This window comes from Thunnus albacares, chromosome 23 (genome assembly GCF_914725855.1).
Source record: "Thunnus albacares chromosome 23, fThuAlb1.1, whole genome shotgun sequence".
Lineage (NCBI taxonomy): Eukaryota > Metazoa > Chordata > Actinopteri > Scombriformes > Scombridae > Thunnus > Thunnus albacares.
This window is the reverse complement of record NC_058128.1, coordinates 24427746-24443384: the sequence shown is the minus strand read 5'-3', so window position 1 is coordinate 24443384 and position 15639 is coordinate 24427746. Positions and strand designations below refer to the sequence as shown.

General features: G+C 41.8%; 1 protein-coding gene across 9 annotated transcripts in view; it reads left to right on the top strand.

Annotated features, from left to right (window-relative positions):
• tmpoa (thymopoietin a) overlaps positions 1-15639 on the top strand; it is a 25867-nt gene extending 10228 nt beyond the window's left edge. The window contains exons 2-14 of one of the 9 annotated variants that reach the window (XM_044342845.1): positions 196-313; positions 2403-2552; positions 2945-3075; positions 6839-6928; positions 8630-8758; positions 9067-9189; positions 10482-10574; positions 11489-11542; positions 11670-11885; positions 12176-12310; positions 12418-12485; positions 12641-12741; positions 14411-14500. In XM_044342845.1, the coding sequence (XP_044198780.1) occupies positions 196-313; positions 2403-2552; positions 2945-3075; positions 6839-6928; positions 8630-8758; positions 9067-9189; positions 10482-10574; positions 11489-11542; positions 11670-11885; positions 12176-12310; positions 12418-12485; positions 12641-12698 (1365 nt within the window). In that variant the 3' untranslated portion in view covers positions 12699-12741; positions 14411-14500. Of the gene's footprint in view, positions 1-195; positions 314-2402; positions 2553-2944; positions 3076-6838; positions 6929-8629; positions 8759-9066; positions 9190-10481; positions 10575-11488; positions 11543-11669; positions 11886-12175; positions 12311-12417; positions 12486-12640; positions 12742-14410 lie in introns of all 9 variants that reach the window. The other 8 variants (XM_044342840.1, XM_044342841.1, XM_044342842.1 and 5 more) reach the window with 8 other exon arrangements.

Here is a 15639-nt window from a genome sequence, read left to right as displayed (position 1 = left end):
GAGTTTGACATGAGAACATTGTTTTAACTTCAGCAGGCAGCACACCAGTCACTCTTTGATGTCATTATGTGCTGATTTACACAGCCTCAGGACTGAAAAAATAAACCCATGACCTTCCCTGACCTACAAGGGCAGGAGTCGACTTTTACCGCTTCATTACCAACCCGAGCTGCCTTGTCCTCCCTTTTTTCACAGAAAGCCACCAGGAAAACAGACAAGGTTCGGCCAGATGAGCTGGACGTGACTCTGCTGAGCGACGAGGGCCTGAGGGACGAGCTGTTCAAGCACGGGGTGGACGTAGGGCCCATTGTCGGTGAGTCCACACACGCACACGCACACACACACACACACACACATGCGGAGGGATGTGTTGTGTCGGTGCTACTCACTCCACACAGGTGATGGAATTCACAAGTGGCTTTGACATGTTGGTGAATAGCACGCCATGAGGAGCTTAGAGCTGGAACAATCAGTTGATAACTATGAAATAATTTGAGCTGTTCGGCTCATTTTTTAAATAAAAAACACGCCCAAGTGATTCCAGCTTGTTGTTTGGAATGCTTTTAGAGTGAAGTATTGAGTATATTGACCAGCAGCCTGAAGCCAACGTCACTAACTGTTTTAAGGGGAAGATCGAAAGTAAAAACATTAAAGATGAAAGGAAGCTCTCTACTGATGAGCGTCATGGACGTATATATCTTATCTTGTCTGGTGTAACCGGTAACACTGGTGTTGTCACAGCTTTATGAACTGGTGGGAAATATTTTCTCACCATGGCATCCCTGATGAAATGATTTAATGAAACTAAAGTTAGTAATAAACGTCTGACTCTCTGCAGTCGAGGTTAGTTAAGGTATGTGAAGTATTTCCTCCTTTTTGGCTGAAGGTTTGTGGTATGCAGGCTTCCACACAAGTCAAGTCAAAGAGCTTCCAGAGGTCTGTCACCACCACCGCTGCTGCTGGTGCATCAGTGCTCATATCACACTCTACAACTTTGCTGCAGGGACACACCCGCACTTTTTAGTCATTTCTGCTGTAAAGCTGGTGAAGCCAAGTGTAAGTGTATGTTCTTGAAGTCTCAAGAAACAAAAAGCATCTATTTGGTTCTTTGGCTGCAGCTGGTTGTAACTGTTTGGAGCTGGACTTCTGAAAAACATGAAGTTGCCCCCTCAATAAGCTATTTCTAAATAAATTATGTTTAGTTCATGTCCCCCTTATATATCCTGCTCAGTGCTCTGAACCGTTGTGTATATACTAAACTAAGTGGGAATTTTGGAAAAGAAAGTTAAAAGTTTCCTTCATCCTGATACCTTTGCTTGCTATTGGACTACGTTTCCCAGATTCCATCACTGTAGCATGTGAGTTAGGCTATGTCCTTCAGTGAGTGAGTCTGGTGACTCCTAAACACACACTGAGCTGCTGCTGGAGTGCAACAAAGCAAATAGTGCACCAGCGGCTCTGTAAGGTCCCCCAAGGTTAGCAACAACCTGACCGGGCTCACTTAAGGCGGACTGATCTTTTAAGGTGGACCAGCTGTTCTCATGTTGTTGACAGTTCCCTGGTGCTGAAATAAGTTGCACATTATACAGACTAACTACATGCTGCTTTTCTGCTTACTGTAGAACTCCCCACAGTCTCAACAGTCTGTCTCCACCTGATGAGTGTCAGCTGGCCTTCCACCCGTCTGTCTGACAACACACACACACACACACTACCACTGGAGATAATACAGCTGGCTACACCAGCCGTGTTTTCTCTTAAACGTGAACATGACTGTGTATCGGGCTGAGTGGATGTGTGGATAAACAGATGCAGAGTGCACTGTGAGAGTGGACTGCAGCTGTTGTGCTGCTTTTGTTGCACAGCCACTACAGACCAGCTGTAACAGATGCAACACTGATGATTGTAAACAACAACATCCTTCATTATACAATTGTACTGAACCACCACCCAGCCCAACACATTAGAGTTAAACTGGTGTGAGAGTTTGCAGCTTATTTTATGTTTTGGGATTTTGGACTGTTGGTTGGATGAAAGATGTAGGAAATCACAGGTCTGTCAGACACCAGTAGTTGATTAATCTGCAAATATTTTGATAATTAATCAATTCAGCCACTTGTCAGCTTCTTAAATGTGAGGATTTGCTGTTTTTCTTTGTTTATATATATATATATATAAATAATAGTAATAGAAATATCTTTGTGTTTTGGACTGTTGGTTGCATAAACCAAAGAATCTGAAGACCTCAACTTGACATTTTTCAAAATAATAATTGACAGACGGATAATGAAAATAATTACTAGTTGCATATTTCTATATTTATCGTGCAGTTTTCCTCTAACATGCCAAGACCTTCTGTGCAGCTTTAATTAAATTCCTCCCCCCTGCCGCTCGTCCTCCAGCATCCACCCGAAAGCTGTACGAGAAGAAACTGCAGAAGCTGCTGGATGACGGTCCTGCACAGCCAGCGAAGCCGCTGCTGGTCGTCACGGAGATTCAAGTCAACCACAACGGCAACTCCGAATCAGACCTGTACAGTGACAAGGAGGACGGTAAGAGCAGTCCATCAGAACACAACATCCATACTGATTATATGCACAGGAATAGTGTATGCTAGTGATATGATTAGCTAAAATATGCACTTTAAAATGTGTTTATATTCAACCAGCTATGTGTCAAAGTAAACCTAAAAGACTGAAGTGTTTTTTCCGTGAAAAGAACCGCACCGACAAGTCAGACTGTCACTGCCTGCAACACAGAGAGACAGTGCATCTTTGAAAACAAAAATGTAGCTTCAAGTCTCTGCAAGTTAGATTTTCACTGTTCAGAGATGAGCTGAAACTGACGATGTGAGTGTAAATAATGAAAACAAAAGCATGTGCTACACCTCGGAGCCCGGCCGGCGCTCATGTACATACTGTATTGTCGTTCTCTGTCTGCTCAGAGGTGACAGCAGCACCAGAACCAGAACCCGTGGCAGAACCTGAACCGGCTCCGGTGGTGGTGGAGAGGCCAGTGAGGAGCCGAGGGAAGACTCCCGTCACCACCCGCACCCGCAGCAGCCAGCACAACACGGTGAGTCAGTCCTCAAACCCGGTCGCTCAGTGAAAGCCTTTCCCATGTGGAAGAGCGTTTGATGGAAAGGTTTCTTATCTTATACGCTACGTGTGATGATAGTGATCGCAATATCTTTTGTGGTTATGTGAAATGTAACTTCTCTGCAGATTTGATGGGGTCAGAGAAGGTGAGATGTGTTGATGCAGATCTGTGCAGGAGACAAGCAGCAGCAGCAGCCTCGCTCTCTGATAGCAGTAGTTTGGATGTTGACAGGGTGTCATTTATGTCCCCGGCTAACTATAAAGCAGAATGTATGGGAGCTGTGTATTTCCTGGTGAAATGACAGGGTTTGGAAGCCTTGTGCTTGAAAGCAAGCTCTAATGTTTGCAGCATGGGCCGTTTGCAGTTTGCCACTTTTGAATGTTTTTTTCTGTACTACAGTAATCTGAGATCCACTATTATCAGATAGGCCAGCGTCTGTCAGAGAACAGTATTATTTGATAATATCTTCAATAGCACAAACACTGTTTCCTAATTCTTACCCATGTGTCTTTAAAAACGCTCAAAACATACGCCTGCTTGTTTTTTATACCTTACCTGATATGTTAGGTATAAAGTTTAGGCTTCTGTGGAAGCTGTCAATCAAACTGGGACTAAAAGACTGGACCGAGACCAGTTGGAAAGGAGGGTCTGGGTCTGGAATGGTCTGGCTTCAGTTCTTCGGGGGTTTGAATTGGATTAGAACTGCAACCATTAACACAAAATGAATCTGCAATTATTTTGATAATCGATCATTTTTCATTTTCATTTCATTTTTTGAAGCAAAAATACAAAAAAAATAGTGTGTGATCACTAATTTTTAATTTAATAGCCAAAGAAAATAATCTGCAGATGAATCTATAATTAAATGAATAGTTAGTTGCAGTCCTAGTTTGGATGTTGTGTGAAAGCAAAGTAAGTTATGATTTTAGCATCAAGTCATATGTTGGGTCCATCTGGTGTTTGTGTGAGTCGTCATAAATCTCTTTAGCAATCTAAGTAATATTGCAAACATCATTTAGTAACTATGCTAACCTGTCCTATGTGTGAAGATCGTCTCCATCAATCACAAAATGCAAAACGTTTAAAGCAGAAATGTGTTGTGTTGTGGATTTTGGTAGTTTCTCTTTGAAAACAGAGAGAAACGTAGCGACAACACATGTTTCTATGTGCTGCACGGTGCTGCATGACCCGCTGTCAGCTGCCAGGATCAGATTTCCCTCTGGGTTGTTGTACTGCTGATGATTCAGGATGATATCACCAAAACCGTGCAATGAATTCCCTACCTGTCAGTCTGTATGAGCTCACGTTATAATAAGTCAGCGTGAAACAGATCAGAACTAAAAAAGGCATCAACGCTTTATCTTCTTGACGACAGCTGTGGAGGTGAGCTGTGGTCTTTCTCAGCAAGAGCGTATTTTGAATGAAGATGTTCTTCTTTTCTACCATCAGAACTTTGAAACCACAGTTATTTGCAAACGCACGCTGTGATTGGAGGAGAGCTTGATGGGTGAATGTTGAAAAGAGCAGCTGCTATGTGACTTGAGGAGCAGTCTTATCCTGTTGGTTTCCACTTAATTAACCACATTCCTGCACTGCATACTCTGTTATTACAGCAGACAACATAGATTCTCTTTGTCTTATTGAGTCCTAATGGTGACGGCAGCATGTGTGAATCTCTGCCAACGGTTTCTTTAGTTGTCTTTAGTTTAATAAATGGATGAAAACTCACAAAGAAAGCCAGATAATGTAAAACATTTAGATGTGTTTTTCTGGTGCGAGCGACACACTGAAGCAGGTAGGATGGGATACCCTGCAGCTGGATTTAATTATACAGCTTCCTCTTGACACAGGCAGAAGGAAGCGGCTTTTTTTTTCTATTTTATTGGAGTGCAGTCACACCCAGCTCAGCGCGAGCCATGCAGGTTGAGCGTCCGTGTGCTGCTCGCTGTATGTCAGACTGGAAGCACATGATGCGGATTAGCTGCTGCCATGCCATGTCGGATACCCGGACTCCTTCACACGCCGATCTTTCTCTTCAACCCTCCAAACCCCTCGACGTCTGCTCCTCATTTCCATCCCTTTTATTTTGTTTTTTTTCCCCTCTGATAATTGGCGTTCCATGTTTCAAAGTTATTGTAATCATTAAAACTTGGACGACCTACTCCTTTAAAAATCTGCTCCTTTTATCCTGTTTCAACCTTCACCCGCTCTATTAGTTTGTGCGCTATAAAATCAGTACAAAATGTTATCAAAGTATGGCCTCTTTTAGGAAATAGCAGAGTGAACTGATTTCCCATGTGTGTAGGGTGGAATCCAGCAGTGAATGTGACTGAGCAGCTCCTCCTGCTGTCCGCACGGTGAACGTGCACCTGGTGAGCCGAGGCCTCCAGGAATGAGAGGCACGTGGGAACCAGTGGACCGCCAACAATAATCTGATATGAGCTGTGCAGGAGGGGCTGGAGTGCTGTGTGTGTGTGTGTGTGTGTGTGTGTGTGTGTGTGTGTGTGTGTGTGTGTGTGTGTGTGTGTGTGTGTGTGTGTGTGTGTGTGTGTGTGTGTGTGTGTGTGTGTTAGGCAAGTAGTCCCCAGGGGTGTGTGTGTAAGTGTAGGTGGTTCTCTCCTAGTTTTTTTTTGTTTGTTTTGGTTCTTTTTTGATGAAGTTTCCAGTAAAGCAGTGGCAGCATTATGTAATCTATACAGTGTGCATGTTTCTCATAGACAGTGTTAATGACGTACAGTCTGAGCTCTTGTATGGTTTGGATGGACATGAAACTCTCCTGGTTAAATCATCGGTACAAAAGATGAACAACTGTTAGAACGTATCTGCTTTATTAGTTAGACTGTGGACAATTTGGGGGCAGAGGATAACTACAACTCCCAATGTGCATTTCAGCAAGAATTAGCTAATCACCGAGCTTAAAATTCGGTCACGTTCGTCTCTGAGGGCAGAAGCTAAAGATTACGGTGTTGAGAAACCTGATTTTTACAATCTCTGTTTGCTTTTAGTTTCTGGGTCACTTCCGAGTGAATTCAGCAACTACAACTTTTAAATTCATTACGATCCGATTCACGCACATAGCTTCTTCTCCACAGCAACAGCAGCAAAAGGCATGGAAAGGAAGTGTGAGTAATGTAAACTGCTGGTCAGAATATAAACCTGTAGGATGGTTACATCATCCAGGAGAGTCCTGAGTTTCTATGTTCACTAATATTGAAGAGCTCGTTTAAATAAATATCTGAAATGAGAATACAGAACCAGCGACCCCTCACACATTGTAACTCTGTGCAGTTGTAGATATTCCAATGTTCACATTGATCCAATCAGAAGAAGTTATGGTAATGAAACATCTGGCCTGTAGTGTAGCAGTCAGTTCATTTTCCCTCTCCTCTCGTTAAAGAAAGTCACGTATTTTAGTTCCTTTTCTTATATGAATTTCATGTTCTTTCTTCCTCCTGCTGTGTGCACAGTGCAAACATGGTTAGATACTCCATCAAGACCTTCAGTTCAGAAGAAGACTTTTGCTGCTTGTTCAATATAATGTTCTGTTTATGCTACATTTTGCTAGAACATGAAGTCGTCATTCAGTTGGTGTTGTCAGTGCTCCTGGTATGTGTTTCACATCAGTAGTGCACATTTAGGGCTATAAGTCAAACTAAGGTATTTTCATTGTCTACTGGTATGCGCATACCGTGTATGTGTGTGTGTGTGTGTGTGTGTGTGTGTGTGTGTGTGTGTGTAGAGAGAGCAGTTGATGGATGAGGAAGATGATGATGATGAAGACCCTGTCCTGATAGTAAAGCGCAGATCCAGGAGGTTATCCCATAGAACGGTGAACACTGTCATTACTAATTAAACCCACTGGTGAACACTTCCACACCCACTGTACACTGAGGGTCAGATTTACTGAGATAAGAACTTTTCTTACAGAAGTGATGTTAGTAAATCCAGCAGCATACATGTCACAGTCCTCCCTTCCATACATATGCAGTGTGGAGAGAGAGACTCCAGCCTGAGTGTGTTTGGGATTGAATACGTCACATCTGCACCTGAAAAACTGGGGCAGAAGCTACAGTAAACCTGGCCCAGAGTGTCTGATAAGAACACAGAAGGAAACTTTCTCCTCTAGTCAGGAATCTTTGTCCACCTGCACTACACCTGGCTTCAAAGGGCTGTTTGGCACATGCAGCTTCTTCTGTTCTGCATCATTCTTCCATGTCTGTTCTAACTGTTGGAAAGTTGCCCACAGTGCAAGAGAATATATCTATTAAAATATGTTTGTCCAAATATGAGTGTCTGCCCCACATAGACATATGGTTAACCTACACTAGTAGTGTTTTTTAATGTCACTTAGCACAACTGCAGTAGAGTTATATAATTACATAAGAAAAAAAACTATGTAGACCACTCTGACCTTTGCTTTACGCTATGATTAGATGAACACATGCTTTCAGATGGTTGTGTAGTTGAAATATTGTCCTTGAATACCATTGTATAGTTTCCATAGAAGAACCATGCATGGCTGCTCAGGTATCCCTGTTAAACACTGTCTACATTTACATTACACATGACTGCTCTAGTAGATAATCATGCTCATATGTGGCTGATTTAACTTTTTATGAATCCTTCTCCAAGATGTATCTACACGTTTATTCCTCTTAAGACCTGGAACAAAAAGCGACGTTCAAACCCACCTGACCAATCACTGCATCAAGATGTCAGATTGTTGGTTCCAGAAAGGTCCAGAAATTGTCAGACACAGTTCCCCAAATTGTGACATCAGAAAGGTGTAGAGGGGTGGAGTTTCAGATGCTGCAGAACATCTGACAAACAGCTTAACACTTCTGTCTATTCCTCAACACTGATAAATATGTTCAGACTGCAGGAGAGTATGACCTGTTTGTAGAGATGGGTATCAAACCTCATGATGTCTTTGGTACACCCTGAAATGTGCCTGGTGCACAGAGTATCAAAAGCCCTAACTATAGAAAGTTGGTGCTGAGTGTCTGGTCAGGTTTGTAGTCTCAGATAGTTCTTTCTAATTTTAGACTGTATGACTTGATCATGACTTGTTTTTTGTAGGAAACATACACAGCCCTGTATTAATATCCAATCTTTATTACATACTACTCATTTAGTCATTGTGTTGCTTTACAGAGATCATGTCTGCACTTGTTAGAGTTTCATTCCAATCCAGCCACCTAATAAATTTCCTTTGGATGAGAAGTCAACATTCAGTGTTTCACTGTGCAAGAGCTATAAAGGAGTGAAACCCAGCCTGAGGCACTTTTTTAATTTCAAGCCAACAATTTACTAATCAGGTTCAAACTGACTGCAAAGATCAGTTTCCTCAAAGCAATCCAGTTCAATCAAAACTGTCAAAAAACTGAACTTGAGTTTATTTTCCAGCTTTTTATTGTCACTGTCCATCTCAGCTTATTTCAACCCCTCATTTCCCTTCTTCTTCCCTGTCCTCTCTCTCTGTGTAATTGTCACTTTCTGTCCTGATCATGCAGTGTTTCTCTCCCAGCAGATAGTGCCTGAGGATCTCAGGTTTGTATTGACAGATCAGGTTCAGTTGGAGTCTAACAGAGAAGTTCACCACAGGCTGGAGCATCCAGCTCGGGCTGAACCACCCTCCACCTCGTCCAGACCTGCTCAGGTAGCTCTGGGCTGCTCACTCACTTGATACTGCATGGACTCCCTGATCTGTTGCTGATCTGTTGAGGAGATACAGGGATATGCAGTCTCCTGTTATCTTGTCACAAACTGCACCTAAGGGTGGGGCATGTGTATGCAGATATGTATATCGTAGACAAAGCTGATGGTCACAAATGAGTCACTTGCTTCTTTATGATCAAGAACTATCACATGGGCTGTTTTAGTGTTTTAGCTTATTTATTTTCCTGAGTCACTCAACTGTACCATTCAGTAAAAATCACACCAAGTTTGTTTCACTCACTGACACAGCTGCCTCAGAGTCCAGCAGGAGAATCTCTGACCCGTAGTGTGAGAGAGAGGAGTGTGGTCAGCAAACCCAGGCTCGACCAACCAGAGAATGTCTGCAGAGCTCTTGGGAGCCCCCGCCTGAAGGTGCCCTCACTTATTCAGGAAGATGTAGGCCGTAGCGTCTCACGTCTCAGCTCTGACTATCACTTACATTGATTCAAATCCAGCTAAATTCCTATCAAGCATTGACAGACTGAAACCAATACAGTGAACTGAGCTTGAGGGTTAAGTCAGATGGAATCGCCTGTGTGGTGACAATGTTCCTTGTCAAACAGTAAAGTGAAATTAGTCCTCAAGACTAAAGGCCTCTGTATGCTTCAAATGAACTAACATATACAATCCATTCCACTGTCACTTCAACCTCTCCAATAAGTGTGTCTTTATAGTTTCAACATGATGGATAGCTCCATTCCTGACCTCAGCACTCTGACTACTACACTACACGACTCCATGATTCAGTAGCATTCTCTACTCAAACCTCAGGGGAAGAGTCAAAACACTTTAACAGCAGGCTCTATGTTCAAAGGTATTGTCGTGATCCCCCAGTTTATCCAGAAAGATCAAATGTTTGATGACGACACCATCATTTAAATCATATTTCCACAGACTATGTCAAAAAGCCCGAGGTGATGTCCTTAAATGTTTTGTTTTGTCCACAACCCAGAGATATTCAGTTTACTGTCATAGAGGACTGAAGAAACCAGAAAATATCCAATCAGAGAATTTGGACATTTTCTTTCTTAGAAAAATGACTCCAAACAATTGAAAGTATCAGAATAGTTGACAGTTTCTGTCGATCGACTAATCGTTGCAGCTCTAATCTTAAACGCTGGTTTTTGCTCAGGGCAAACTTCTTATTTTTCCTGGCAGAACGTAGACATATGTGAGATTACACAACTTGCTGCTGGGTGATGGGTAACATTTTAACTTTCCCTAAATATTTGCACTTGGAACACTGTGACTGAATCCACACAGTAACATACACAGTGCTGCAGTCACAAATGAGGCTAAAAATTGGATCATACAAACAGTGCCAATGTTTAGACAGTCTCTCCTTGGAGACATTCACATTGTTGCACTCATTTGTATATGAAAATTGAGAGAGAAGTAACAACCCCACCTGGCCAATCAGTGTGTAGAGTGAGTGTGACCGTTGAAGTTACACACATTGTCAGCCACAGTTCCCCCCCTAACCCGCCATCAGAAAGGAGTTTCAGATGCCTGACAAGCATGAAGCATACTGGGGTCTTAACCAGCTTTGACTTGTGGATACAGTCAGTCAGTGGCTGCTGTGGTTTGAGCTGGAAGTTCAGTTAATTATTAGAATCCTAAAAAAAATGTTCTGCCCAACCAAACCTTCTGTTTAAAACCTGTAGCTTCATGAGGAAGAAATGAGGCTGCATCCTCCCAAATCTAGCAAGGATTCTCCTCACAGGCCAGCCGCTCTTCTCAACACCGCTCTACTCGAGGTTAGCTTTGTGTCGTTGCATCATCTGTCTGAGCAGCAATATGTTTTGCACACATTCAGATTTTGCATGTCCACAATAGATGAACTGCTCTCAAATAACTGTTGAATGTCTATGACGAGGTCTGTTCACTCAACATCACAGTTTTGCAGTCACCTTGTCTACACTGGCCACACACTATAAGCGGTGAGCAGCACAATGCTACACTTACACACCTCAGTCCAAAAAAAATAGACTTGAACCTTAAAAAATGAGCGATGCTCAAATCTGCTGGATATGTTTCATAATGACCTTATAAAGCAAATCTGGCACAGTGTGACATTAGATACAGTTTTTTTGTTCTGCTTTGTTTATTTGCAGCTGTAAACTCATTTTGAGCTTTGTTTGTTGATGAAGCCAACAATATGACAACAGTTAGACTGGATGACTATGCTCAACATAGTTGAAGCATCTGGTACCAACATTCCACAGCTGTTTAGGATAAGCTGTAGTTTGTTTTAAAAATGCATAACAATGACAGCCTTGCGAGTGGTGTAGGTCTTTAAATGTTTTTGCTAAACTGTCTTGCACATGATGTCCTAACAAATATGTTTTCCAGCATTTTGCAGGAAAAAATAAATAGATTACAATCATAAATCATCACCAGGCTTGAAAAAAATCTAGATTTTATTTTTTGCTATTAGCTTAATTCAGGTATTAGGGTCACTGTGAGATTGGAGCATCATTGCTGCATTTGCGTGACCAATGTAGACGACTGCTTTGATAAAACACTGAAGCAAATCCGTTCTATCAGATGCATGTGAGATGGAAAACTACACTGACATATGCAGCGTGAGTGTGGGCTGTGTAGACAGGGTATCATATTTCAGTTTGAATTGTGATTTCATTGTGTGTGTGTGTTTCTGTGAGTATCTCAGGAACCCGAGCCAGCAGTAGAACACTGTGTCACACCTCTGAGACCAGCAGCTAGGGTGCGTTTATTTGTGTCACACTAGAATTAATCTGTGAACACATTTATATCCTGTATATTGATTGTAATAGTACCTTGTTTTGCCTCATTTTAGTGTATTTCTGATTTTGTATTCTCTAATAAACCAGTCTGCTTTCTACAAGTCAAAGAGCCTGCCTGAAGAGCACAGTCCACAGCTGGCTGCCAAGCCATCCAGGCCTTCATCTCCTTTGGTTCAACTCACCAAAATTGACCCAGTGACGTTTAGCCCAATGTGTAACATCTCACCCATTAAGAACCAGGAGTCCCACTGGTCTGTGTCAGAGCAGTTTGGATGTCAGTCTGGCGGTGGCTCTGCAGCAGGGGTACAGCTCAGCTCATACGTCTGGTGGCAACACCTTTTTTTTTTCTTCTTCTTTTTTTTCCCTCCACACTTTGTTGACTGAATGGTGTTATTTTCAGCCGGTGGTGGTGAAACATGAAGGGTAAAAACCGTCACATCCTATATTTCAGTGTATGGCTGTTAATGATGAATGTGTCAGTTGTGTGTTTGCACGTGTGCAGCTGCTGAGGGTTTTGTGCAGGGGGACAGTTGTGTGACAGCTGAACTGTCGGTCGGTTCAAATTCACAATCACACACATTGTTTGGGAGCAGGAGGAGCGTGTCCCTCCAGATGTCCCGCTGCATAAAAGGAGGCAGCAGAAAATCTCCAGCTTCCTGTCCACGTGCAGCCCCGTGAAGACGCCCAGCTGCACGTCCGCTCTGTCCAAGCAACAGCTAGTCAGACAGGTAGATTCTACCTGTGCAGTGTTCACAGGGCAGAGACTGTGTTCTGTCACACTCACAAGGTGGTTCAATAGTAAACATGGTGGTTGACCCAGCCTTTTTGTTTGAAGTGGTCACATGGTGAGAGGTGTCCAGTGTCAGGCGGGGGCCCTCTGCTGGTCCAAACATGCACCTGCAGGTGATTATAGTGGGGTCATGGTGAACTCTTTGCCTTCACACCAGAATCCATTAAAAGTCCTTTTTGGAACAAGAAGTGTGAAGCTTGCTGAAGCTGGTGAGATGTATCCTGCATGAATCACTGATGTTAACTAACCTGGTTGTGTTTGTCTGCAGGTGGAGAAGATCGCAGCCAGCGACCAAACCCCCAAAGTGGAAGAGAATGATGTTCTGAAAGAGCTGTTCACCAACAACATCAACAGTCCCACAGGAATCAGGTAAATACTCTAACTCATCACTGTTTCCATGTTTTTAATAGTGTGTGAAGTAGTAGAAAAAGACCAGAGTCTGACCAGCATTTCAAAAAAGGTTTTATATGTTTTATTAATTGTTTTTGTTTTATATATACATTTATGATCATTTATAAAAGCAGAACAAATCGTCACATTTGTTATTCCGAACATGTAAAAATAAAAAAAACTGATAAAAACCAAATAAGAATAATAATAAAATAAACAATAAACCTAAACAGCAACCTCAATAAACAAATTCTCATAAACAACGCAAATTAAATATTACATGTTCAAGAAGGAGTAGGAAGAAGTATCCACCCAGTGTCAATAAGATCAAACTTCAACAGTTAACACAACCCTTCCTCATGCATACACCTCTTCAAAATCATCATATGTATATCTTCTTGAACTGATTCATGTTGGTACTTTGTTTTAGCTCTTCATCCATGTTATCCTTATGGCTCTTATTTGCAGTATGCATAACAGCTGTAGGTTGCTTTTTATAGGTATAACCTCCACACAGTAACTCAGATACAGTAATACAAGTGAACAATAGAGTGAACGAGGCTTTGTCATCCAGAATGTTACTTGTTTTTCTTAGTATTGCACCGCTCCTTGCCAGCTTCACTCACACATATCTTATATGAGGTTTCCAGCAGATCTTGTGGTCTAATATCAAACCTAGAGATGTATTTTCATACACTCTTTCTATATTGACATTGTCTATCATCTTCATATTGTAATCAGCTAATGTGTGGTATTTCATTATATTTATTTGAGTCAAGCCAGTAATCCCATAATGCAACCAACAGCTCCACACCTCCAGATTTATAGTCTGACATCACTACATGAACCACACAGTCATCATCTTTCTACATCTCTGACTTTATATCATGTTAACGGCAGCACTTACATCACAACAGGACATACAACTGATAATAAATCACACATCACAATTATCAAACTGCTGATCAGTGCAATGACGTGTCCAACTGTTGATTACATCTGATCATACTCTCCACCTGTAAAACAAGCTGACTGACTCAGTTTATTGGTTGTGATTACAGTTTAATCATTCAGCTGGTCAACAGTGAAACTATATCATCCTTCCAACACTGTACCATGTTTTACAATATGAACTTTTTTATTATGACGTTTAAAATCATAAAGGGTAATGATTAATGTTGTTGCAGTTGGATGTGTCCTGTCAATTATTTTATAGTCTCTTATAATCATATCAGTAATGCTTTATTATAATAATGATAATAAACTTTATTAAAGCTCTTTCCAAAGCAATGATGCAATACAAACAAAGATATGAATGTTATCAGTGTTACAGTTTGTTTATATAAAACTGAGATGAAGATAAGCATTTAAAATGTGCAGAATATAAAATATTGATAAGAAAATTGATAAGAATTAGTTTTAAGAGGTGATTTAAAATAAAAATAATGATGGAGACTTTTTGCTACACGTGAGATTTTTTTGTAGTTGCAGCAATGACTCTCCTCACACATCCATACTGTTATCAGTTCATACCATCTCATATCAATGCTAATCATGTTCCCGTTACAGCTCTGTATAACATGTGGATGCTGTGCCGTCAGTGTTTAGGAAAAAAAAACATGACACTGAACTCCTTCTCTCTTTTTAGCGCCACCTGTCGACGACCCATCCGAGGAGCCGCCGGTCGCCCGGTGAAGTCCAGCGACCTCTGGAACGACGAAAACTACTACTTCTCTCCAAAAACCACCAAGACCAGCAGCAACTCCTGCTCCTACACCGAGAGCCGCACCCTCAACAGAGTCAGCAGCCTGCCCCCCTCCACCTCCTCTACCTCCTCCTCCTCCTCCATCTCCTCTTTCTCCACCTCCTCCAGGCTCCTGTCCGCAGCGCCTCCCGCAGGTCAGACCAAAGCGGCGCGTCGCAGCGTGTCTCTGTGGATAAAGCTCTTCCTGCTGGCCATCGTGGCTGCTTTCCTCTTCCTGGTTTACCAAGCCATGGAGACCAACACGATCAACCCGTTCGCAGGCTCAGAAACAGAAGTGACCAGTGAGAGCACAGCGTAGAGAGTTTCAGGAAGTGTTGTGAGGTGGGGGAGAGGAGGGGGGGAGAGAGAAGCCTGCCTGCTTCTACTTTTTCATTTTTAAGTGTGAATCTGAATTGTAGCCATTTTTGTTCACAAGCGCTGTGAAATGATCTCTGACATCATCGGCCCTTGTTTCCTCATGTTTTGTCTTTTTTTTTTTTTTTTTTTCCTTTTTATTTCTAAATAAGTTTTTCTGTGAATCCATAAAGAGAAGCGATGTAGCCGCTTCAGTGACACTTCAAGGATCTCCATGACACATCGTGAAAGGACAGTACCGCCTCTGCTGTTTGTTGTTTTGGTCCATCCTTGACCTTTGACCTCACAGTCTGCGAGGTTACAACAAAGCCAGCCACTAATCAACTGTCAGAAACACAAATAGAAGCAGTAGCTTTGATAGAAGTATGTGGACTCACTACTATTGCCGTATTTTTATTATTTTTATGTCATACTTGCATGGTGCGTTTATATGTGTGTGTGTGTGTGTGTGAGAGAGAGTTGAATGTGTGTGTGGTTGAGAGATTTCTGCTCACACTTTGCCTTAGTGTCTGTCTGTTAGTCATTAACAGCCTTGAAGATGGAGTTTGAAACTAATTTTGTTTTGTACTCGACCATCTTTGTTAATGAGACAGGGAGGCTTGTTATAATCCAAATACTTCTAAATCTTGTTAAACCCTACGATATTTTCTTAAATGTTCTCTTATAATGAAATAAAAATGTTCCATTGTATTCTACTTAATTATGTATTCACTGTCACAAATATTGAATATTCACTCAATAAACTATTATGTTGTTAA